The sequence below is a fragment of the Arachis ipaensis genome, chromosome B5 (genome assembly GCF_059453495.1).
Source record: "Arachis ipaensis isolate K30076 ecotype BB chromosome B5, ASM5945349v1, whole genome shotgun sequence".
Lineage (NCBI taxonomy): Eukaryota > Viridiplantae > Streptophyta > Magnoliopsida > Fabales > Fabaceae > Arachis > Arachis ipaensis.
Window position 1 is genome coordinate 144,861,718 of NC_142440.1, and position 24,707 is coordinate 144,886,424.

The 24,707-nt window shown below is 36.7% G+C and overlaps 2 protein-coding genes across 4 annotated transcripts; both read left to right on the top strand.

Moving 5' to 3' along the window:
* The first annotated feature begins 316 nt into the window (after positions 1-316).
* Positions 317-9,617, top strand: LOC107644283 (zinc finger protein BRUTUS). Of its 2 annotated transcripts, none has more exons than XM_088488227.1 (14): positions 317-1,014; positions 2,033-2,242; positions 3,035-3,229; positions 3,339-3,694; positions 4,102-4,330; positions 4,605-4,773; positions 4,880-6,115; positions 6,203-6,374; positions 6,506-6,724; positions 6,800-6,937; positions 7,485-7,719; positions 7,872-7,950; positions 8,332-8,422; positions 9,203-9,617. In XM_088488227.1, exons 1-14 carry the CDS (start codon positions 718-720, stop codon positions 9,297-9,299), a joined length of 3,723 nt encoding a protein of 1,240 aa, XP_088344353.1. In that variant the 5' UTR covers positions 317-717; the 3' UTR covers positions 9,300-9,617. The 2 variants fall into 2 exon arrangements, with proteins under 2 accessions (XP_088344353.1, XP_016203603.1); XM_016348117.3 differs by having other exon boundaries at positions 7,872-7,931; positions 8,351-8,422.
* An 11,434-nt stretch (positions 9,618-21,051) lies between these two features.
* On the top strand, positions 21,052-24,238 carry LOC107644284 (uncharacterized). 2 transcript variants are annotated; one of them, XR_015883747.1, is made up of 4 exons: positions 21,073-22,160; positions 22,362-22,434; positions 22,518-22,600; positions 23,335-24,238. XR_015883747.1 is itself a non-coding variant. In XM_016348120.3 (3 exons), the coding sequence occupies exons 1-2, from the start codon at positions 21,480-21,482 to the stop codon at positions 22,431-22,433; spliced, it is 753 nt and encodes a 250-aa protein (XP_016203606.1). In that variant the 5' UTR covers positions 21,052-21,479; the 3' UTR covers position 22,434; positions 22,518-22,852. The 2 variants fall into 2 exon arrangements, 1 of the variants encoding a protein (XP_016203606.1); XM_016348120.3 differs by lacking the exon at positions 23,335-24,238 and having other exon boundaries at positions 21,052-22,160; positions 22,518-22,852.
* The last annotated feature ends 469 nt before the right edge of the window (positions 24,239-24,707 follow it).

A 24,707-nucleotide genomic window follows, 5' to 3' on the forward strand; every position in this document is an offset into this window, starting at 1 on the left:
TAATACTTAAATGCGTGCAATTAAAGAAACTTGATATTATTATTTTGTACCATTATTTAAATGGGTGCAATTAATTTAGCTTCTATATATAGTTGGTAGTAGTATCTTTTTAATTTTTGTTACTTTTTTTAATACCACAAGAGATGTGATCTTGATACACTCAATTGAAAGATGAAATCCTCGAAGCATCTTAGTACCTTTCAAAATTGACCACAAAGAAAACTCAGCAAATGACATGATCATCCTATGTGGCAAATCAGAGTCCACGTGGCAAGGGCTTAGGCGTATAAATAACAAACGTCATCATGTCCCTCACTCTCGAACAAGTCACAACACAACACCTTGCACCTTGTCTTATCGAACTAACCAAACAACCCTTTGCAAATTCTCTTCTCTTCTTCAACCCAAAAACAAAAAAAATATAATAAAATAAAATAAAATAAAAAACGTTTATTACAATATTTTTTTTGGTGACTTAACGTTTATTACAATATATAATTATATATCTGCACACAGAAAAGAAAAAAAAAAAAAGAAAGAAACGTTTCTCCCTTTCTCACTCATATACAAAGATTTAATTGTTGAGAAACGATAAAAAATAACTAAAAAAAATAAAGGAAATGAAACGCGAGATAGAAAAATAGAGATTTTCCGGGAAAATTCGAGCTTCCGAGAAGGTGCGAGAAAATTGGATAGAGGGAAGGAAGGGAAAGAGCGATGGCGACGCCGTTAACGGGGGTGCAGCACCTAGAGGGAGTGGCGGTGCTGCCGAATCGCGTGAGCAAGGTGGAATCTTCCAATGGCGGCGCATTCAACGGTTCTTCGCAATTGGAGTCGCCAATTTTGATATTCTCGTTCTTCCACAAGGCGATTAGGAACGAGCTCGATGCTTTGCACCGATCGGCCATGGCGTTTGCCACCGGTGATGGTGACCGCTCCGAGCTCCGGCCGCTCTCCGAACGGTACCATTTCATCAGATCGATGTATAGGCACCACTCCAATGCTGAAGATGAGGTTCGCCACTTTCTGGATTTTTGTTCTTTCGTTTCTGTTTCTTTCTTTGGAACATGTTAAAAGTGTGTCGAAAAATGGTGTAGAAGAAACTTGGAGATTTTGAATAGGGTAAGAACAATTGAGTTTCAGTGAAAATATTTATTTACTTTTTTTTCGTGTGCTGAAAAATTGAAGTTTCGTAGTGTGATTTTTCATTAATCAAGATGTTTTGGTGTTTTTTTTTTTTTAAATTTTCGTTCAAAGTGGATAGCCTTTTTGTCATTCTCATTATTTTTGGCTTTTGATAAGATGAATTGGATATGCAAGGCCTTAATATGGTGAATCCCTTCATAGGGTCTCATTCTCAATGAAGATTTCGCTTTTTTTTTTTTTCTCTTTTTATTTGTTATTTTAAACTTTTGCCAAATGAAGAATGTTAGTTACAATCACTTCTAAGATCTATATGTTGCGTGAGGAGATTAACTTGCGGTTCCTTAGTTTGTGCCTTTATGGGTTTATAAGAACAGTGAGCTATTGTTTATCACTAAATAGTAGTAAATAGTTGTAATTATATTGGTTGTGTGCTGATCCGTGAGTTGAGACTGAATTTAGATTTTATATCGAAGTAACTTTATCTAGTTTGTGATACACGATTAGATTTCTGTTTGATTTGAAATGATTGGTCTATCTCTACACACACAAATTTTGGTGGTATTATGGTATGAAAGACATTTGGGTCGGTCTTGCAATGCATTTTATTTTATTTTTTTTCCAAATAAGTTGGATGGAAATCTGTGAGCATTGTCACTTTTGGATTTAAATCTTCAGGGCATTCTTTTGCATTTGGTTTATCATTTATCTATAGTGGTATATGCTATTGATATCTTCTTCATGGAGTCTAAGGACTGTTTTTTTCATGATTTTGATCCTATATACGTGCTTTGTACTTTCCCAAATTGATGTTTCATGATCCAATATAGTGGTTCCTGCCTTTCTGCTACAATTGAACATTCTGAGGGAAATCTATTCTGGAATGTAGGTGATTTTTCCAGCTTTAGACATACGTGTGAAGAACGTAGCACATACATATTCTCTTGAACACAAGGGAGAAAGCAATCTTTTTGATCATCTATTTGAGCTTCTAAATTCTTCAACCCATAACGATGAAAGTTTCCCAAGGGAGTTAGCATCGTGCACAGGAGCTTTACACACATCAGTTAGTCAACACTTAGCTAAGGAAGAGGAGCAGGTAGATGTCCACTTTGACTCTTCTATTGAGATAAATGCATAGTTGATAGTTCACATAGCTTTGTTTTTTTTTCTTTTTTCACTCCCAACAACTATAAGCTAAAGGTACTATTATTTACTGACAGGTTATTGCAGGCTAGATGCTACATACCATGTGGTATAACTGTAAAGATTATATTTGTTCGATGTCTGTTATCCAATTTGTGCTTTGCTTATTTGATGAATTTAATATTCTTTAATGACTACTTTCCTTAACCCAACCATGTTGATTTCAAGTTGTGATTCAGCATCAGTAGTGTAACTTTTATTAGCATAAAACTAGTCATGTGTAGTCTTTGATACGAACAATAGCAGGACTATATTGATTTTTCTTATATATTGCCCATATACTTGTATACAAATACAAAATATGCAAACTATAATAACCTTTAATATCCTTTAAAGTAAAGGAAAGTAGCCCCATATCATAGAAGACTACAGGTTAGACCAGATCTCAATAGTTTGTTTTATTTGCAAACCTGAGAGTACCACTTCGGAGAAAAACCAAAGAATGCACATCTGTCCATGTGATTGGGGTTGGGTTATAAACCAGAAAATTCAAACAATTAACACGTTGGCATGTTTGCTTGTGTTCAGGTCTCTCTCTCCCTTTAAAGGGTATGAACGATACAGATATTTAACTTGTGAAATGGATGTGCGAGTTTCATTATGGAAATCATTACCTTATTTTAGAAGGATGAAATTCCCTGTTGATTTTGGTGTGTCTTACTTTTGTTTTGTTGGATGATACTAGGTTTTTCCACTGCTCATTGAGAAGTTCTCTCTGGAGGAACAAGCATCTTTAGTTTGGCAATTCCTTTGCAGTATTCCTGTGAATATGATGGCTGAATTTCTTCCATGGCTTTCAACATCTATATCACCTGAAGAATCTCAGGATTTGCGGAAGTACTTAAGCAAAATAGTTCCAGAGGAGACGCTTCTTCAAAAGGTGTGATGTTAATGATGTTTTAGAGTATTATTCTTTTGTTCCTTTCTCGTTTTATATGCATTTGAACATGTCATGATAATGTAACTGATCATATTCTTGCTTATTGAAGGTTATTTACACATGGATGGAAGGTAGAAGTAGTGCTAACACAGTTGAAAATGGTGTAGATCATTCTCAAGTTCAATGTAGTCCTAGTCCATTAACCCATCAGATTGGGAAAGTAAAATGTGCATGTGAGTCCACAGGAACGGGGAAAAGGAAATATTCTGGATGTATCATAGATGTTTCTGACACTACCGGAACACATCCTATAGATGAAATATTGCTCTGGCATAATGCAATTAAAAAAGAATTAAATGAGATAGCAGTGGAGACCAGAAAGATACAATTGTCTGGAGATTTTACCAATCTGTCAGCTTTTAATGAAAGGTTGCAATTCATTGCAGAAGTTTGCATATTTCACAGGTATTGCTTTAACTTTGTTCTATGCCATGTAGAAGTATCACGTGTTTTTTCGGTTAAAAAAGTCATTATTTTGATTTCCTGTTGGATGTTTCTTTTTTACCTCATTTTGCAACATAAAAGAGTGCTGTATTTTAATTCCTTTTATACATAAAGGGGTGTGTATTTTAATTCCCTTTTATATATTGATTTACAAATTGAAATTTACAAAAGATTGAATTGTGCTACTTTCTTAAATGCTATCCTCTTGGGGAGAATCTGTTGTTTTGATATCCTGTAGTATATTGAGTGGCAAAATGATTTTGAAAGAAAGTCCGTTAAGTTATCTACTTTCTAAAAGCTTCCCTCTTTAGTCAATTCTTTCTCTCAATTCTCAAGGACTGAATAATTGACTTTTCTATAAAATGCAGTATTGCTGAGGACAGGGTTATTTTTCCAGCAGTAGACGCAGAGCTATCTTTCTTTCAGGAGCATGCTGAAGAAGAAAGCCAATTTAATGACTTCCGGTGTTTGATTGAAAGAATTCAAGGTGAAGGAGCAACATCTAACTCCGAAGTTGAATTTTATTCCAAGTTGTGCTCACATGCTGATCATATAATGGAAACCATCCAGAGGCATTTCAAGAATGAAGAAGTTCAGGTGAGTCTTCATGAGTGAGATGCGGACTGTATGTAGTGTTAATCTTCAAAAGCATGTCATAGCTTGGCAGACGCCTGATACGTATGAGCAATGCTTTTATTAAGTGAATTAAATTGTCTTTCCGGTAGATAAATATGATGTAGGAGAGGTTCTGTTCTTCTTAATCCATAGTTGAATTATGGAAAAAAGTTGGTCAAAATAGTTGCAACAGTAAGCTATCTTTTTATTAATTTAATTTTTTTTAAATACATGATAGATTCTCTCTCATCTGTAGGTTCTTCCACTTGCACGGAAGCACTTTAGTATCAAAAGGCAACGTGAACTTCTGTATCAAAGCTTGTGCATGATGCCTCTGAAATTGATTGAACGTGTGCTGCCATGGTTGGTTGGATCATTGACTGAAGATGAAGCAAAGATGTTTCTGAAAAATATGCAATTAGCAGGTTTTCTGTCTATTTTAAAATTTTCTTCTTGTGGAAAGAAAATACATATATGATGAGTACTTTAGCATGAGACTTCCATATCTAACAATTTTGCAATTCATTCCAGCTCCAGCGACAGACTCTGCTTTAGTCACACTCTTTTGTGGTTGGGCTTGCAAGGCTCGTAACTATGGTTTGTGTTTGTCTTCAAGTGCATTAGGTTGTTGTCGTGCTCAAACATTTGCTGACATTGAAGAGAATATTGTTCAACTCTCCTGTGGTTGTGCTTCTACATCATCTGCTCGAGATTGTTTTCTGTTAACTGGATCAGATTCCCAAAGATCAGTGAAGCGCAACATGACGGAGTTGCACAAGAATGGAGATGTCCCAGAAACTTTAGAAAATGAAAGTATCCAGAAACAATGTTGCAGTCCCCGATCTTGTTGTGTGCCAGCTTTAGGGGTTAACACTAACAATTTGGGGCTCAGTTCACTTTCTACAGCCAAGTCTTTACGCTCCTTGTCTATCGCCTCTTCTGCCCCATCCCTGAATTCTAGTCTTTTCATATGGGAAACAGACAGCAGCCCATGTGATTTAGGATCGACAGAAAGACCAATTGATACCATATTTAAATTCCATAAAGCTATACGCAAAGACTTGGAGTATTTAGATGTTGAGTCTGGGAAGCTTAATGAAGGTGATGAAACTACCATTCACCAATTTAGTGGAAGGTTTCGTCTTCTATGGGGTTTATATAGAGCTCATAGTAATGCTGAAGATGATATAGTATTCCCAGCATTGGAATCCAAAGAGACACTTCATAATGTGAGCCATTCATACATGCTAGACCATAAGCAGGAAGAAAAATTATTTGAAGATATTTCTTGTGTTCTTTCTGAGCTTTCATCGCTTCATGAAGCCATGCAGAAGTCCCACATGTCGGAGAATTTAGATGAAATTAATTTGGGATCTTCTGATGCTAAAGATAGTGATAATATCAGAAAGTACAATGAGCTTGCAACTAAGCTTCAAGGGATGTGCAAATCAGTAAGAGTGACCCTGGATCAGCATATTTTTCGGGAAGAACTTGAGCTCTGGCCATTGTTTGGGAAATATTTTACTGTGGAAGAGCAAGACAAGATAGTGGGCCGAATAATTGGAACTACAGGTGCTGAAGTTCTCCAATCTATGTTACCATGGGTAACTTCTGCACTTACTGAAGACGAACAGAACAAAATGATGGACACCTGGAAACAGGCAACTAAGAACACTATGTTCAATGAATGGCTAAATGAATGCTTAAAAGAGAGTCCAGTACCTGTTTCACCAACAGAAACATCAGAGTGTAGCACTTCTCAAAGAGGTTTGTAATATGCTTTGAGTTATTTTCATTCTATGGCAATTGCTGGATGAATAATTGAAAGTATCATGTGTTATGGTATTGTCTCAGGTGCTGACTATCAAGAAAGCTTGGACCTCAATGATCAGATGTTCAAGCCAGGTTGGAAAGACATATTCCGGATGAATCAGAATGAACTTGAGTCAGAGATCCGGAAGGTCTATCGTGACTCAACTCTTGATCCAAGGAGAAAGGCATATCTTGTCCAGAATCTAATGACAAGGTTGCTTCTGGTGACCATTATCTCTTGTTTACATAAATCTGACATTCTGACAATAAACTGCATCTTCATTTTTTATAGAACTTTAGCCTATCTCATCAAGCTGTAGTTGATTAGTTAATGTTATGTTGTAGTCGTTGGATTGCTGCCCAGCAGAAGTTACCTAAAGCTTTATCTGGGGACTCCTCTAATAAAGAAATAGAAGGACGCTCACCATCATTTCGGGACTCGGAGAAGCAAGTTTTGGGTTGTGAGCATTATAAGAGAAATTGTAAGGTTCGTGCAGCTTGTTGTGGCAAGTTATTTACATGCAGATTTTGCCATGACAATGTGAGCGACCACTCAATGGATAGGTAAATATTTTTTTAATCATATTTCAAAATATTTTTATGTGGATTATATTTCTAATTACCCATTGATGATTGCAGAAAAGCAACATTGGAAATGATGTGTATGGTGTGTCTGACTATACAGCCAGTTGGGCCTGTATGCATGTCTCCTTCATGTAACGGACTTTCAATGGCCAAGTACTATTGCAATATTTGCAAGTTTTTTGATGATGAAAGGTATTTTTGCATTTGATTCTTGCTTTAGAAGTAAAACTTCAACAAATGCCTATGACCTAGTACCTTGGTTATTGTAGTGAATTACATTAGGACTGAGATTAACTTATCACCTATGGTTATGGATAATCTGTATCTATCATTTAATGTATAAAGTCAATTAGTAAACAAAATAAACTTGTGGAGGTTTCATAGGAATGATACAGGACATTCAGTAATTATTAATGATTGAAGTAAATGAGTGCAATGCTGAATCCATACCCTGTAATGCAAATTCATATATTTTTTCAAAATGACAGAGGATATACAAATATGTTTGAACATAGAATCGTGATTCCAATATTCACAAATTTTTTATTCTTGTATATATAGATGTATGTTTTATTTATACTTGTGATTCTGTGAAATAATATGGAAAATGTTTCCTATGTTTACTGCTATGTGGTTGCCTTAGAGGGAACTGCTTGGAAACTTGTGCCCTATTTGATTCAGTTTATTTATCTTTTCCTTGTAAATTTTCGGATGCTAATTTGAGATCATTTTTTTTCAGGAATGTGTATCATTGCCCATATTGCAATATTTGCCGTGTTGGCCAAGGGCTAGGGATTGACTATTTTCATTGCATGAAATGCAATTGTTGCTTGGGAATAAAATCAACATCTCACAAGTGCCTGGAGAAGGGTTTAGAAATGAACTGCCCAATATGCTGTGATGACTTGTTCACATCAAGTGCGACAGTCAGGGCTCTACCATGTGGACATTACATGCATTCAGCTTGCTTTCAGGTATGTCATGCTCATTTTAGGATTTTTCCCTATAGAACAAGGGGTAAAGAGTATTTGAAACATTTATCTCTTATCTTCTTTCTGATTCTTCAAATGAAGTAATTTCAAGGAAGGTTTCTCATTCAATTTTACACTTTGTTGTGAAATGTTAGGCATACACATGTAGTCACTACACATGCCCAATCTGCAGCAAGTCATTGGGAGATATGGCGGTAAGAATATTCTATAGCTGTTTTTTGATTGTGCATACAATTATGTGCTATGATTGATCTTTACAAACCTCTGCATGTGATGGCACTATATTAGGTGTTTGATAAAACTAAATAGTGTAAGGATACATGTGCTTTTGTTGACATTTCATTAGAAGATTTAGAAAAGATTAGTGATATCAAAGAATGCTCATGTTAAATCTTGGTACCATAAACTATTTGGGTATGAAATGATTAACTAAGGGATATCTAAGGTGAGAGGGTTGGAGGTACAGTTGTACTCTTGGTAGGCTACTATTAGGATATAAATATTGGGTCGAAAAGTACTGGTTATCGAACTCTTCTGATCCTGCTTTCATGTGGAAAATGAAATGCATAATATTACATGGCATGCAATACTTAGTTGTTCTTTACCATCCCAGGTTTACTTTGGTATGCTTGATGCTCTATTGGCTACTGAGGAGCTTCCTGAAGAGTACAGGAACCGCTATCAGGTAATACTTCTGTTGCATGAATATTATTTGGTCTGATTACTCGTCTGTATTCTTTGTGGCTTCTTTGCAATGATGCATTTTGGCTTTTTAATTTACTCGAAAAAAGCAAGTCAGTTAATCTCAAATGAAAATTTAAAATTTGTTTCGTATCATTTGCTTTATGCACTCAATTATACAGTTTCCCCATCTGTTTCTATGTTTTATGAAATTTCTTTCATGTCTAAATTTATGACTTACATGTCTCATTTTGTATACACAGTGAGAAACATTATTTTGTTGGATACTATTTTTCATTCAGCCACCACCCAGATTTTTCATCACAATCTGCAATACTTTTGTGCCAGCTCCACATGCAAATTTTTAATAGAGACATTAAATAATATTACAATGTTTAACTCAAGGTAGTCAAAGGCGAAGGTGCCATGAATGCTGAGCCTTAACTTTGAAAGGCGCAGAAGCTTTTCTTGCCTCGCCTTTTGCATTTTAAGCACCTTTGACTATTCTGTTTTAAGTATTATGTTTAATTACTTAGCAGTTAAAATACCTTTGTAGCTTTTTGATTGGGATAAAACAGGATCTGCAAAAGCCGCCAGATACTGGAGATGAGATTTCATATTCTTACATAGCTCACGTTTTCTTCCTCCAGTAACTCATATCATAGCATAGATATTGTGTTTTTTTTCTCCCTCCTGTTCATGATCAGTGCCAATGGAATGAACATGCTGAAATTTGTTAGGCAAATAATGAACCTAGAAGTGATATTTTGTAATGGCAATGCAGGACGTACTCTGCAATGACTGTGATAGAAAGGGCACTTCACGTTTTCACTGGTTATATCACAAATGTGGATTCTGTGGCTCCTACAATACTAGGGTGATCAAGACTGAGGCTACAAATTCTAGCTGCTCCTAGTCCTAGTTAGTGGTGCTCCTATTTGACGAAAGAGCTAAAGAGGCACAGGAGTTTGTAAATAACATGTATAGCCAATCCAAAATTTTCCACTACAAGGATCTTTGGTTATGGATTCCTCTTTTTCATGATTTAAGTTACAAAGTTCTCTTTCTCTTCCCAGATGCCTTCTCATAAGTTAGAAGCACCAAATCAGTTCCTTAGTTATGTATAGATGAACACACTTTCAAACTTATATTTTTGCAATTGATAACTTAGTATATCCTCTTGTACTTTTCCCTCTCTATTTCGTTGTTTCAAGTTCATTGACTGTTTATAAGAGACTAGCTACCCTAGATCAGCTTCTGCATGAGTTTAGTTTTGTTTCTATTTTTAAATGATAGTAAATAATCATAATGTATGCCAATTTCTCTAATATTTTAACCTGAAAGATTTTAATTAAGTAGCTTAGCTTCCGTTCATGTATAATAGATAATTTTGAGCATGATTGTATAGTAATATTACTTACAATTGAATGATCATGCCAATTACGTGATTAATTGCTACTTTGGTAGTTTATAGTTAGTTAAGAGTGTAAACAATGTTTTACTTTCTTTTTTTTTTAATTTTTCCCTAATACGTTAAAATTTGCGCAAAGAAATTTTTTTAATTGAACAGTTATTCCCCATTTGGCAGTTAGAATTAGGCACAGAATAAGAGTTGAAATTGGAATTGGACATCCCAATTTCAATTACAAGTTTGGGACAACTTATAAAACTCGGATATCCTCATTACTAATTTCATGGAATTGATAAATAATTGGTAAGTGCTCTTAATCTTGAATCTAATATGAATAATCAAATTTACAGAGAGCCCAATAGATGTGGGGCTTTATTACCCCGATCTATTTGTATATAAGATGTCTATAAGGTTCTTTTAATTTTTCCCATTTATATATTATCCACCATACTTATTTAAATATAATATTTTTATCAAAAGATAATATGAAAGCTTTGCGTTATATATATATATATATATATATATATATATATAGGATTTAGAGTTTAAGTAAAATATTGTTTTAGTAAAAATGATATAAGAATACGAGAAATAAAAAAAATTAATAAAGAAAAATTATATTTTTGAAAGAAAAAGTTTTAATTCACATATACTGAACTACTTTAAAATGTTAAAATTTTATAACAAACCTAAACATTAGTTTTCCAAGTCAATTTTGATTTCTAAAGGAGTTGAAACCAAAATTCTGTTTGAATACTGATACCCAAGAGGACGCTCAGCTTGATAAAGTGGGAAAAAAAATCTTTTATTCAATTCAGATATGTTTAAGTACTTGAATCGTTTTCTTTAAACTGCAACTTGCAATTTTATTATTATTTTTCTAAAATCTAGATTTGATTCTGAGTTGTATGGATATAGAAATATAGTAAGGTAAAAAGAGAAGGAATATTTGAAACTTGAGGAGCTTTTCGTATCCACTTTTTTTTTTATTTTTTTTTCTCAATTTTTTTTCTATCATCTATCTAAATAAAGTGTAAGAGCTCTTACCAAAGAGTTATTTTAAAGGTTTTAATTTGATGTGTACATAAATTAAAATACGATTCTAAATTTCATTTGTATTGAAAATAAATGATGAAATGAAACCTGTCTTGTTTTAGAGAGACAATTTTATTTGATTAAAAAATCAATTAAAATTTATAATTTTGTATAAAATTTAAATAAATTAAAATTAAATATTGACATGATAAATTTTACATCTATCTCAAATAATTATTTTTGACATGATCTTGTAAATATTGATAGAGAGAAAGAGAAAAAAAAAGAGATATTTCTCAATTAAACTTTTATCTGATTTTTTAAACTCTCTGATAAATATTTATCCTTACTTTTTTTTTTTTATATAATGCAATTATGACCAAATTATTCTTTACAATAATAACCTTGATGGGCAAGTGCCACGACCTTCTCAATTACATCAGTCAAGTTAATAAATGAACTCTAATTTAAACTTAACTAGTGATAAATATTAAATAATAGAAATTCCTAAAACTACATAAATAAGCACTTTCTTATGAGAGTATATTATAACTTATGACAACTACTTATTTAACTTATTCTATCTTATTTATTCGCATTTATCAATTAGAAATATAACTCAATTCTTAAATTCATGAGAATATTTTAAAAATAATAAAAAATACTATTTGCATACTAAATTTAATTATCATGTATTTATATATAAATATATGTATAATTTAATTCATTTTTAATATGTATTTTAGATTTTAATATATATTTTATCCTGATAGTTAATTTTAATAGCTGATTTTTGTTTATATCTAGAGGTGGCAAACGGCAATAGGGCAGGTAGGGACAAATTTTTTCTTTCTTCAACCCACCCCATTCTACAGTAGCCTTTATAAAACTCGCTTCACTCTCACTCATGGATAGCAAAAAATTAAACCTCTACCTGTCTCAACCCTACCTGCTCCTATAATTATTAAAATCCAATAAATAAAACTAAAATTTAAAACTATCATCACATATATAATCTAAATTAAAGTAAAAATTTAAAAATAATATAATATTATTAATTATTTTACATATTATATATAAATATATACATGAATTTTTTATTTAAACAAATAAAATAAAAGCATTAATTACCGAAATAAATAAATTTAAAAATATTTATCGATTTGTGTTCCCAATCATATCTCGTTTACCGTGTAAACGAGATATGACACGCCAGCTGCGCCATGGCTATCTCATTTACACTGTAAACGAGATCCTTAGAGTTGTGTCCCACCGGCTATAAAAGGATGTGTAACCCTTGGTATTTCTCACAAAGTTTTCGTATCATATTTCTCACAAATACGGGACATTAATGGCTAGTAGTAGTCCGTACATAGTTGTGCTTGTGTATCCCAATTGCCGTATGAGAAACGGCGACAATGGGGTGACATTTGAGTGCGAGGATCCGATATTGTTTCGCACTTAACGTGTGAATACATTGTCGGATTTGAAGAGTTTGATATTGAGTAGACTCAGTGGTACAGAAGCGAGGGAGATCGGAAGGGTGGCGTATAGGTTGCTGGCCTCCATGAGTAACGGAGTCTTCCGGTTTCGACTATTCCGACTACAAGGCGACAAGCATGTGCGAGTGATGTTTGACATCCATGGGAGGATCATGGTGGAGCAAGTGATGGAGCTGTCTGCAGAGGTGGGACACAGTGGCGGTGGTCCTTCCGTACACTCGACCTATGTGCAGGACGACCGACCCCTAGCACCACCGCCCATTCATGTCGCTATTCCATTGGATAAGGCCGAGGAGTGCGAGGAGGAGTCGGACGAGGAATACGTGGCAGACAGTGGTGATAGCGACTTGTCCGATAGTGGGGATCAAAATGAGTGTGTTCCGGAGACACCCATTCCGACTGCGGCCTGCCACGTCCTGCCTCCACCTCTTCCAATACAGGCGCTTTCGGCAGTTCCGTCTTACTATCACAGTCTGGATTTGGACGCCATACATGAGAGGACTCCGTTTCTTGACACGGGTGAAGAGGATTACAACCTAGACGGCGGTGTAGAGTTTCGGGTTGGCCACAAGTTTAGAAGCCGAGAGACAGTGCTTCAGGGTGTCAAGAACTACAGTATTCGGAGGAGTGCGTAGTACCGAGTGATCGAATCAGACCGGTTAAAGTACCATATGCAGTGCCGTCAAGACGATAATGGGTGTCAATGGAGCCTCCGTGTGGCCCTTCGTCAGAACCTCGGATACTGGTAAGCTTAAGTTTACCTGTGCCTTTCATTACTTCTATACGATATACTAAGTAGGTATACGACATGGCTGAAGCAATATTGTGTTGTTGTGTTCAGGGAGGTTCGGAGGGTGGGTGGAGTGCATAGTTGTCTTGCACCCACCATGTCTCAAGACCATCGTCAGCTAGACAGCAGTCTAATTTGTCGGGTCATCTTACCATTGATTCAGTCCAACCCCTCTATCAGCATTTCGGTTTTGCAAGGAGCGGTCCAAGCAAGCTATCACTTCAAACCGTCCTACAGAAAGGTGTGGATGGCCAAGCAGAAGGCAATTGCACAAATCTATGGGGATTGGGAAGAGTCATACAACAAGGTTTCCAAGTTGCTTCAGGCACTGCAGAGCTATTTTTCTGGTACCATTTGTGACCTACGCGTCAAACCATTCTATGATGAACACCTCCTGGTACATGAATGCAGTATGTTCGACAAGATATTTTGGTCTTTCCCGTCATGTGTCGAAGCCTTCAAGCATTGAAAGCCTTTTGTCTCTGTAGATGGTACGCATCTGTATGGCAGGTATGGTGGTGTGTTGCTTATTGCGGTGGCGCAAGATAGGAATAGCAACATCCTGTCTATTGCTTTTGCCATCGTGGAGTCCGAGAGCACCGAGTTATGGTCGTTCTTCCTAACTAATCTGAGACGCCACGTCACTCCATAAGACGACCTGCTGGTTATCTCCGACAGATCTCAGGCTATCAAGGCCGCGCTTAGCTCCGATGATAGTGGATGGAATCCCTCCAGAGCCTACCATGCTTACTGCATAAGACACATGGCTGCGAACTTCATGACTCGGTTCAAATCAGCCGAGGGCAAGAGGTACCTCATTAACGCTGCTTATAGTCCAAGCCAGGCCGGTTACAGTGGTACATGGATGCGTTGAGAGGAGTCTCGCCTACGATGGTTGAATGGGGTCTGGGATGGTCTTTTCAGGAAGGAGATTTGGTTACAACATTGCGACACCGGGCGTCGATTTGGTCACATGACGACAAATTTGTCCGAGTGCATCAATGCAGTGTTGAAGGGCACCCGGTACTTACCAATTTCTGCCATTGTGCGCATCACGTACGAGAGATTACAGAAGTTGTTCGTGACGAAGGGCAAAGAGGCACAGTCACAACTCGCTGCTGGATGCTAATTCTCACAGATACTATTGGCCGCCATTGGGAAGAACAGAGAAGGGATATCAAAGATGCGTGTCACTCACTGCGACAGGCGGGCGTCGGTGTTTGTTGTCGAGGAGCTTGAGCCGTTTGAGGGATGGGGGCGGATCCTTCTGTGTTCGGCTATCGGACGACACGTGTGACTATGGCTTGTTCCCATCCCTCCACTATCCGTGCCGTCACGCACTAGCTGGGTGTGCCGCTGCTAGCATAGAGTGGGCCCCGTACGTGCATCCTATGTACAAACAGGAAGTTGTTTTCAAGGTGTACGAGATGGAGTTTCCTCCTATCCCAGACGAGTCGATGTGGGCAGAGTGGCATGAGACGAGGCTGTGTCCTAACCCAGTAATGCATTGGAAGGCAACATGAAGGCCCGTGTCCACCAGGTTTCGGAATGACATGGACGATACCGAACAACGTGAGAAGCGGTGTGGCATGTGTAGGTAATACGATCATACTAGAAGGGGATGTCTTAATCAGCCCACGGGAGATGTGTAGGTCACCATAGGGTTGTATGTTTACCAAAGTTGGCATGTGTTGGTCTTGTTTTTATGTAGTGCGTTATCTAATATTGTAGTAACAATAGACGTGAAACATTGTAACTTCTAATGAAAGGTTTAATGACGTGCCCGTCACTTTATGATGTGTTGTTTTTTTTCCCTTGAAAGGAACAGTAACATAAACGTAAATGCTCATAAGAACACGAATTTAAATAACAGTATACACAAACTAAGTACCACAAAAGTAATTGTCCAATTAGAATCCAAATGTACATACCATACTACTAAGTAATCAAAAATACATAAATAAGGTTAATGCAACTATGGTACAGACAATACTACAATCATTGTCTCTGGTGTGGATCCTGGTAGTGGCGCCTGTGCCCAGTGCCACATGGGGGAAGCTGAGCCTGTCGTTGAGGTCTAATCGGTCGAGGATCCTACTGCATCTGAGGACGAGATGAATGCCCCCCTCCTGACGATGGACTTGTGGCAAACTGGTATAACTGAGTCTGAGTCTGCAGGTGTGGAGCGACCGGTGGGGTCACCTGAGGCTGGGACTGGGTCAGGTACATGCCATAGTCGTGGGAGGGGGTGTCACATACTGGCTGCCTGGCCGAAGGCCCGTCCCGTATGAGGAGCCAGATGCCGGTGAAATCTGTGGCATCCAGTAGGAAGTCTGGGCAGGGGCTGATAGGTGATGGTCGTCCGCGATGCCAACCTCCCTGCCTGTGCGAAATGACTCGGCTAACCTATCCATGATGGAGGACTGCACCGTGGGTAGGAAAGCGTCGTCAATCAGAATCTCGTCAAGAAAGACATCCTCCTCCTGCTGGGTCCCGGATGGACCTCCCTCATGCCAACCTTGTGGTGATGTATCCCAGGCTGGGGGAACCTGCTGCCCACCGGAACCGGATGAATGCCACGCTCTGTGTTCGGATGGAGGGGGAGGAGGTGGAGGAGTCGGTCCTGTAGGTGACGCGACACCGTGAACTGGTACGTCTCCCTCATCCTCGTGACGGTCGAACTCCGCTTTCTCCTCCGACTCTGCGTCACCCCTAGCCCGTCAAGGCCTGTCCCTCTCCCTCCTGACGGGGTCACCTGGCCGACGCTCTCTCTGGCCTCGCTCCCTCCTAGCAGGTCGGCGAGTGTCCTCTCTGACCTCCCTCGCACGTCTCCTCCGGTCTGGCACGCCCCTCGAAAAGGTAAGATCGTCCCTCAGCTGGCTGGCTGTGGGCTGGACATCGGGGGGCAACTCTACTAGCCTGGGGTCCTCCAAAACCTCTTGCCCAGATAGGTGCCTCACACGGCAAACCCCACGCCACCAATTGTAGCACTCACCGGTCGGCCTAGTGTTGAACGTATAGTGCACGATAATCCTGCGATCAGGCTCGAACCTCTGCCTCCAACCGTCGTACCACTGCTGGAGTCGCTCCGGCCACCAGACATCCTCACCACGACCAGTGGTGGTCAGATACCTATGGTTAAACACATTAAGTAAATAAAATAGTATGACTTTCAAAACAACAAACAACAAGCAACGTATAACTTTGAAAAAATTAACCACGTTCATACCTGTCAAGATTCACTGGAATCACAGGCACTGTCTGCTCCCCATTGAGCTACCGTTTCACCCGATCGACGTGGTGAACTCGGACAATGTTGAAGCAGACTATCGGAACGACCGACAACCATGTACCACACTCCTCCTCCTCACGAAACCAGTGTGGGCACAAGGTTTGAAGCGCAGGGTCATCGTACACCCTCCATGCAAACTGAATAAAAAAAACGTGTAACAAAATTACAAGTATTACAACACAGTAAGTAGAAGGAAATAACAAAACATTTATTTTCATGACTAACCTCATCGAACCGTAATCGATCGATCGAAACCCAATAGTACAACACCCTGGCCCGGTGTTGATCCCTACTCTGCTGCTGCAATCCAACCAACCTGAAAGTAACAAAGAGATATACAATTCATTAAGTTACAAACCATGCGAATTAACAACAATGCTTAATGCGAAATGAAAAAGTAATATTTGGTTACCTCGCAGTGAGCAGGTACTGGTAGACTTCTCTATCTGGTAGACACCATTGAGAAAATCTCTGGTAAATCCAACTCATCAGCAGCAGAGTGCAATCGACAATGTCCGTGACACCACGCTGTGCCGCCAAACACAGTGACTGGTAAGTCCAAGGCAGCATAGCAGAGCCCCATGATAATGCCCTGCACTCCGCGAAGTCCCGGAGAAGCGGTAGCCAATGTATGTGCACCAGATTGTTGGACTTGTCTGTCAACAGATACCCTCCGATCAGTAACATAATGTGGCATCGGAAATACTATCGGAGGGTCTCAGGATCGTTGGTCGGAGGCATCTGGCAAACACGATCACGCAACCAAACCAGCTTCAGCGTAAACGACTCCTTCCTCTGCGCCGCCTGTTGTGCCACCACCGGAGGCCTGGCACCAAGGAGCTGCTCCATCATGGCCCACATCTTCGTGTTGTACCACCTACCAAAGTCACGCAGGCATCCCCCAACGGGGTTCCTGTGTGCACGTAGGCCCAGGTGGTACGCCACATCCTGTAGGGTGATAGTCACCTCACCCCACGGGAGATGAAACGTGTGCGTCTCCGGACGCCATCGCTCCACGAGTGCCGAAATTAGGAAATTGTCAAATGTGAAATCTCTGAGCGGCACCGTGTCGCCAAATCCGGTCTCAACCAGATACAAAACGATGGCGTCCGGTGGAGGAAGGGTATGGCTGACTCGCCGGGGCAATAAAAGGCGAGGCCTCTACGGAATGCAAAAATAAATTTTTAACCTATAAACATATAATAATACATTTTTCTACTCTACTTAAGAACAACGTACTACTACTACTTAGGAACATACTACCATGTGTCTACTCTACAGCTGTCTCTAAATTACTTATGTCGGTAAGCAAATCCTAATTAAGTCAAACAAATCGTATAAAAGCAAATATTGTTCTAAATTCATCATACATTCCAACCCCTAAAGCATTTTACTCAGTGCTTGCCACTACGAGACTACCCTAACAATGTCCACATACTTATTAGATTAACCGAACATAATGCGACTAACCTCAAAGTCGGCTACTCCGGCGTAATAGGAGGTCTCATTTAGTCTATTGATGTCCTCATCGTATCCCGCCTGGCGGACCATCACCGTATAGGACTCAAATATAGTAGGAAACGGTTAAAAGAGGGGAGAAAGAGTTTGACTAGGTCAAAGTGGGGTCTAGGAATATGCTGTGAACAATTTCTACTTATAGGCGCCATTCGGTCTTATCTCGTTTACAGTAGCCATGGCGCAGCTGACGTGTCATATCTCATTTACACTTTAAACGAAATACATGCAATGCCATCTCGTTTACAGTGTAAACGAGATATGACTAGAAAACACAAATCGATAAATATTTTTAAATTTATTTATTTCGGTAATTAATGTTTTTATTTTATTTATTTAAATAAAAAATCCATATATATATTATATTAAAATTATATATATACCGAAACAGAAATTACCTAAATCCAAATTCGTTGCGTCCAAAACCCTACCTTAAATTGGGTAGGAGCGAGATGGCTACCTATAAATTCAAATAGTGTTGCTATTCTTATATACATATAGAATCTGGTATGATGGTTTAAAAATATACATCTATCCTAACAAGTTATTAAACCAATTTAATTAGATTTATTTATTAAAAAAATTTGGCTATATATGATCATATCAATAAACGAAAATAGTGGACCAAAAAAATATCAATTTAAAATTTAACTTTGAATAATATATTTTTATTATTTTTTTGCTAATTTCTTACGCTTTAAAATAAGGGTAAATATATATATATGATGAATTATTATGATTATAATACATGAAAAGTATTATACTTTTAGACAATATTATCTATTAATCAAAGTAAATTTTATGATGAATTATACAATTATAATACATGAAAAGTATTATGATTCTGCACAACAATATATGTGGTGCCATTTGGATTGGGTTTGAAGAAATAAAAGTATAAAACCAATTAGGGGTGGCAAAGAGGATCGGTCCGCTCTAATATGTCCCGTCCCGCCAATTAAAATGGGTTTAAAATGTTAGTCCGTTCCGTTTTATGGCGGATTGGCGGGTCGGCGGGTTAGCCCGCTCGACTCTTTTTTTTTTTTTGAAAAATAAAATTTATTAAAATTAACTAAAAAATAATAATTAAAAAATCAAATACAAATAAAAAATAGTCAAATTATAATATATTTTTTTATTATTTTTTTTTAATTTTTAACTTCAATAAAATTGTTCAAAATAATATTTGTCAATAAAATTATCTTTATTTTAAAAAACAAGTCACATGATTCGAACAAATATACGAAATTATAAAATAAAATAAAGTTAATAACTAAAAGAAGAATAAAAATAAAAACAAAAAAAAAGTGTTTGAAAATTTTATAATTATTAATTTTATAATAGTAATCACTATTTTATTTAATAAAAAAAAATAAAAATCTTCGACCTAGTAGATCGGCTCTCCCTGCCCCGCCAAAATTTGCCAATTTGGCGGTGCGGGTTTGACGAATTTTTTTAATTTGGCGAGCTCTAAATCATAGCTCGACCCGCCCTTTTTAGCGGGTTTAGCGAATTGACCCGACAAATTCAACCCGTTTTGCCACCCCTAAAACCAATCAAACTTTAAATATATAAGTCTTCAATTTGGACTGAAATAGTTTGATTGATTCTGAAATTCATTGTAATACGATTTAGAATTTTGATTTTGATTTGAAGGACAGCTTTGAACTCAAATTTTAATATAGTGTTTGAATAATTTGTTTTATATTAAAAATCTTCGGTATTATCTAATTACATAGGTTTAACGTTTAAGTAACTATAATAATATGGAAAAATATAGGGGCCAGCAACTTTGTTAAATTCTGGTCAGCATATAACTAGTAAAAAAGAGTCAGCCATTGGATGAAATCTTACACCAATCTCACACCATTAAAATCATCATTGATGACTATTTGATGGTTACAAATCACAAAAGTTGCTGGCCCTAACATTCCTCTAATAATATTATTGTATGAGATATGTATTGGGCATAATTACTTTGTAATTTTTAATCAGCCCTCTGTTATCTTAATTAACATGTAATTTATTTTAATTAGTTGTTTTTTTTTATCTAATTACTAATTATATTACTAATTTGAGTGGCTTAAATTTAACTAAAATTAATGTTTTAACTATAATAGAGTCAATTTATAATTAATTTATTTTTTTCTATAAGTTTTTATATAACTTTTAGAAGTATTAACAACTTCCTAATCTCTCAAATCTTTTTTGCCATTTTTAAAAAAGTTGAAAAAAAAAATAGACTTCTCTAATAACTGTAGCTCTTCTCTCTTCGTCATGTAGAGCCATTTCACATGGCATACTTTAAATAAATAAATAAAGTATCAATTATAGTTTTACATAAGCCGAAGCTACAATATCTTCATTCAAAACGGGAGAGATGCTTTAGCAACTCATTTAAATTTTTGTCCGACTTTGAGGTTGTAACGTGTAACACATGTTGACATCTATCTAACAATTGTAAACAAAAATAAAAAAAAAATGAAAGAGAGAAGAGGTGGCAAAAATTCATATGCATTTATCTTTATATAAAATTCTTAATTAAAAATAATTAAATAATAATTTAATTAAATATGTTAAATTATTTATTAATTTTTAACTAATAATTTTATATTAAAATAATTACACATAAATTTTTACCAAAGATTAAAAAACATGAGAAGTTTACTTTTTTTTTTTGTTTAAATTTTTTCAAAAATGCCAAAGAAGATTTGGGAGATTAGGAGTCGTTAATATTTTAAAAAATTACATAAATACTCACATTAAAAAATAAATTAATTACAAATTGATTTTTATCAATTATTATGGTTAGAATATTAATTTTAGTTAAATTTAAGCGACTCGGGTTAGTAATATAATTAGTGATTAGATAAAAAAATAACCAATTAAAATTTAACATGTCGTAAAAGATAAATTATATATGAATTAAAAGAGGATAAAGATAGACTAAAAATCATCTAATTATTTAGTCATCAAATCTAAAATTCTAAGCTTGAATTAAATTAAATTAAGTGCAGTTTAGTTTTGAACCAAAAAAAAAAAGAAAAAGAAAGACAAGACAAAATCCAGGATCTACAATAACAAAAACATGGTTTTGGTTTGCTTTTGTAACTACATAAAAAATTTTAGCCGAACGTTAAACGGAACACCTCTCTCTCTCTCTCTCTCTCTCTCTCTCTCTCTCTCTCAAAGCCTCTGTTTCTAACTCTGTTGCTACATTCTAACACCCTTTCTCTCCATTCTGCAAATTCACATCTTCTTCTTCTTCTTCTTCTTCTTCTTCTTCTTCAATTTCCAACCGCTATCAAAATAACCACTCCCCCAACGCACACAATTCCCACACTGAAAACAAATAAAACCGAAGAAAAAGCCATAACTTTATCACACACCAATCAAAAGCTCGAAGAGAATTCAGTGAAGAAGCTCAAAATACAACCACACACGCATCAAACCAATCAACACACTGTCAGAACGATTATCAAGAGCAAAAGGGGTCGTCATCAATATTGTTCTGCCATGGGTATGGTACCTGAGAGATCAAAGCCACTTCACAACTTCTCCTTGCCATGCTTGAAATGGGGTTCTCAAAAGTTCCTAAGATGTGTCAACGCTCCCTCCAACATCACCATCAACAACGATAACAATAACCCTTCTCAACCTTCTTCTTCTTCCCCTGATCGCAGATCCTCACGCCTCCAACCCAAACCCCAAATCAACCAAATTGAGCCTTCTAGACTCCCCAAGAGAAAATCCAACCAAAACTTTGATGGGGTACCAGGGAAGAAGCTCAAAGTTTCGAACTTTGAGGATGGAGGGGGAGGAGCAGGAGGAGGAGGAGAAGAAGGTGGTGGTGCAAATGGTGATGGTGGTGGTGTTTCTAATAGGCCTTGGAATTTGAGGACAAGGAGAGCTGCTTGCAAGGCACCACCGTCACCATCACCATCACCACAAGCACAAGCACTGATAACACAAACAGCATCAGCACCACATGATGAAGAGCGCAATAAGTTATTTGATGTTGGTGGTTCTTCTTATTTTCAAGTGAAGGATAAGAAAGTGGTGATGATGAATGAGAGAGCCAAGTTCTCAGTTTCTCTCTCCAAGGAAGAGGTTGAACAAGATTTCTGGGGATTGGTTGGGACTAGGCCTCCTAGAAGACCTAAGAAGAGGCCTAGAATTGTTCAGAGGCAATTGGATGTAAGTAGTGAAATACTATCATGTTATGATATGGAAATTGAAATGATTTTCTTTGATTTAAATTTTCACTTTTTCTTTTTGTGCTGTGAGTTATGAGAAAAATTGATGAAAATTCTTGTTGCTGGTGTTTTGCATAAGTAATCGGATGCCTTATGTATACTAATTGCATTGTCCTTTTGCTGTTTGAAAAATGCATTGCAGACACTATTTCCGGGGTTGTGGCTGACTGAGGTTAATGCAGATTGCTACAAAGTGGCTGAAGTTCCTGAATGAGGTAAGTTTAGTCATTGCTTTTACGGCAGCTGTGTGAATTTCAGTTGGATCACTAACTAGATTTTATGATCAATGGTTATGCAGGGAGGACATGATGGCGAAACGGGACTCCGGATGTCCCAAATGCCATTCTTGCTGACTTCTTACACCTTGTGACATAAATAATGGTAATTGGTAACCTACCAAGTCAAAACCATCTATGTAAAAAGGTTGTTTTCAATAATCCTGAAAGTTTTTAATTTTGCTGTTCATTATCTGAATGTAGTAACTTGTAGATTCTATTGATGAACAATGTTACCTTCTTCTTCAATTTGCCATCAAATTATAGGATCCCACTGTAGTAGTTTTTACCTTTACTATTGCTCTCAGTACATAGTAAGAGTAACTAATAAAGCTTCTGGCTTTCCTCAAAATTTGGAGTCATCGATTTGCTGCTTATCCGTGGCAAACAAATTTGATCTTCTCCATAGCAGAAATGTGAATAAGGTGATAAGCTATACTGAACTAGAAATATGCTTCAGGAAGCTAATAACAAGATCAGAATTTGTTTAGTTCAATTTCGATATGGTACTGAGAAGTTATATTTTATACGGCACTAATTTTTACCAGGTTTGAAGATGGAAAAATTGGCATATACGGATAGCTTAACATGTACTAGTGACTTTTGGTTACACACATTAATATGGTTAATGCATTCTTCTTTGTAATAGAAGAAAATAGAAATAGAGAATGCAAGGTTTTGATCAATTGTTAATCAAAACTCATCTACTTTTGTTACTAAATTTTCCATTCTACACATGGAACCTGGCATAGAAGCTTGCCAAACAAAGGTCCTAGAATTATCGAGTTAAAGAAGTGCTGCAATTTCTAATGGTTACATGGTTGACTTTTTTTAACTTAGAAAGCAATGGATTTGAGCCATTGTTGAAGTTGGATAAGGAAGCCATTTCTGTGAGAGACAAGATCACCAGTTGTTCCAAGAAGGAACAGGTAAAAACTCGCAATCTGTTTTCCTCTCAGCTACTGCATTACCATTGAAGATCTTCCTGCTCTGAGCCATTGCCATAAGCCAATATTTCATTTCACGCATTATTGTTTATTGCATGTGATACACAGGAAAACAAATCTGTTGAGTGCAAGCAATATGATGGATGATTAAGGGTTCTTTTTTTTTTCTTTTTGTGTATAAAGTGGAAATTATCAATAATTTCCCTTTTAATTTCTCTGAGCTTCAGAAATCCTGCTAGGTGGTGGAGTTTATCCGAATTGTCATTGCAGGTGAAACAGTTTTTCTTTTTTGCTTTGGTCAAAATCACAGGTATCCTATTCCTCCGGCCGAGGCAATCCTGCTCGAGTCAGGTAGGCCCACTCGCCACTCCGATGGAGAATCTCTCCCTTCCGAGTTTTAACTCGGTTGCGTAAGGCATACCCATAGGACTTGAATCCAAGTATCCAAGTCCTTTTGGAAACAGTTAATGCTTGTTGAAGTGGCACTTCTATCTGTTGCTGTGATCATAACTTGTTGAAACTCTTGTGTCATTTCATGTTAGCATATGATTACTTAAGACAGATGCTGTGCTTTACAAGTATGCATACATCTTGCTATTTAGCAATTCAAGTACTTTCTAGTGATGAAAGTTCTTGAGTAGCTCTAAAAGATCTCAATTCTCAAGTAATTTCTGAAGGAATTGGACAGTTGAACGTTTTGTATTGGATGGCATGGTTCTTGAACATCATCTGTTTTGTGCTGAGGAATTGAATCAATGGCTATCTAAAATATTGGATCATGTAAAAACTATGAAACTGTTTGTTTATGTACTACATTTTTTTTTTCTCTCTAACCCAGAGTCCCTCATAGAGTGAGTATACGAAGTAGGGCTGGAGGTGACTCAGGCAAGCTCAATAGCTAGCTCGAACTCGACTCGTTAATAGCTCGATAAGCTGAATTCGTGAGTTGGTGAGCCAAGGTTGAGCTCGGAATTGAGCTCATAAATTAAATGAGCCGAACTTGAGATTGGATAAACTCAGCTCATTAGCTCATTAGCTCGTGAGCTGGTTCGATTATATATATAGTTAAATTGTTCAGAATAGAAGAGACACATTTATATATTAATGTTCTCAATTATTTAAAATTTTATAGTCATTTTTTATATATAATTTTGATGTATGACATAAATATAAATTTATAATTCATAGATAAACAATATATAAAATTAAATTTTTGTAATATTTTTTGATATATATGTTATAATTTATTGATATAGAATTATAGAT

Coding starts and splice junctions, on each gene's coding strand:
- LOC107644283 (XM_088488227.1), top strand. CDS start 718: ATGGCGACGCCGTTAACGGGGGTGCAGCACCTAGAGGGAGTGGCGGTG. Junction 1,015..2,032: donor ACTCCAATGCTGAAGATGAG/GTTCGCCACTTT, acceptor TCTGGAATGTAG/GTGATTTTTCCAGCTTTAGA. Junction 4,331..4,604: donor TCAAGAATGAAGAAGTTCAG/GTGAGTCTTCAT, acceptor TCTCATCTGTAG/GTTCTTCCACTTGCACGGAA.
- LOC107644284 (XM_016348120.3), top strand. CDS start 21,480: ATGGGTATGGTACCTGAGAGATCAAAGCCACTTCACAACTTCTCCTTG. Junction 22,161..22,361: donor TTGTTCAGAGGCAATTGGAT/GTAAGTAGTGAA, acceptor AATGCATTGCAG/ACACTATTTCCGGGGTTGTG.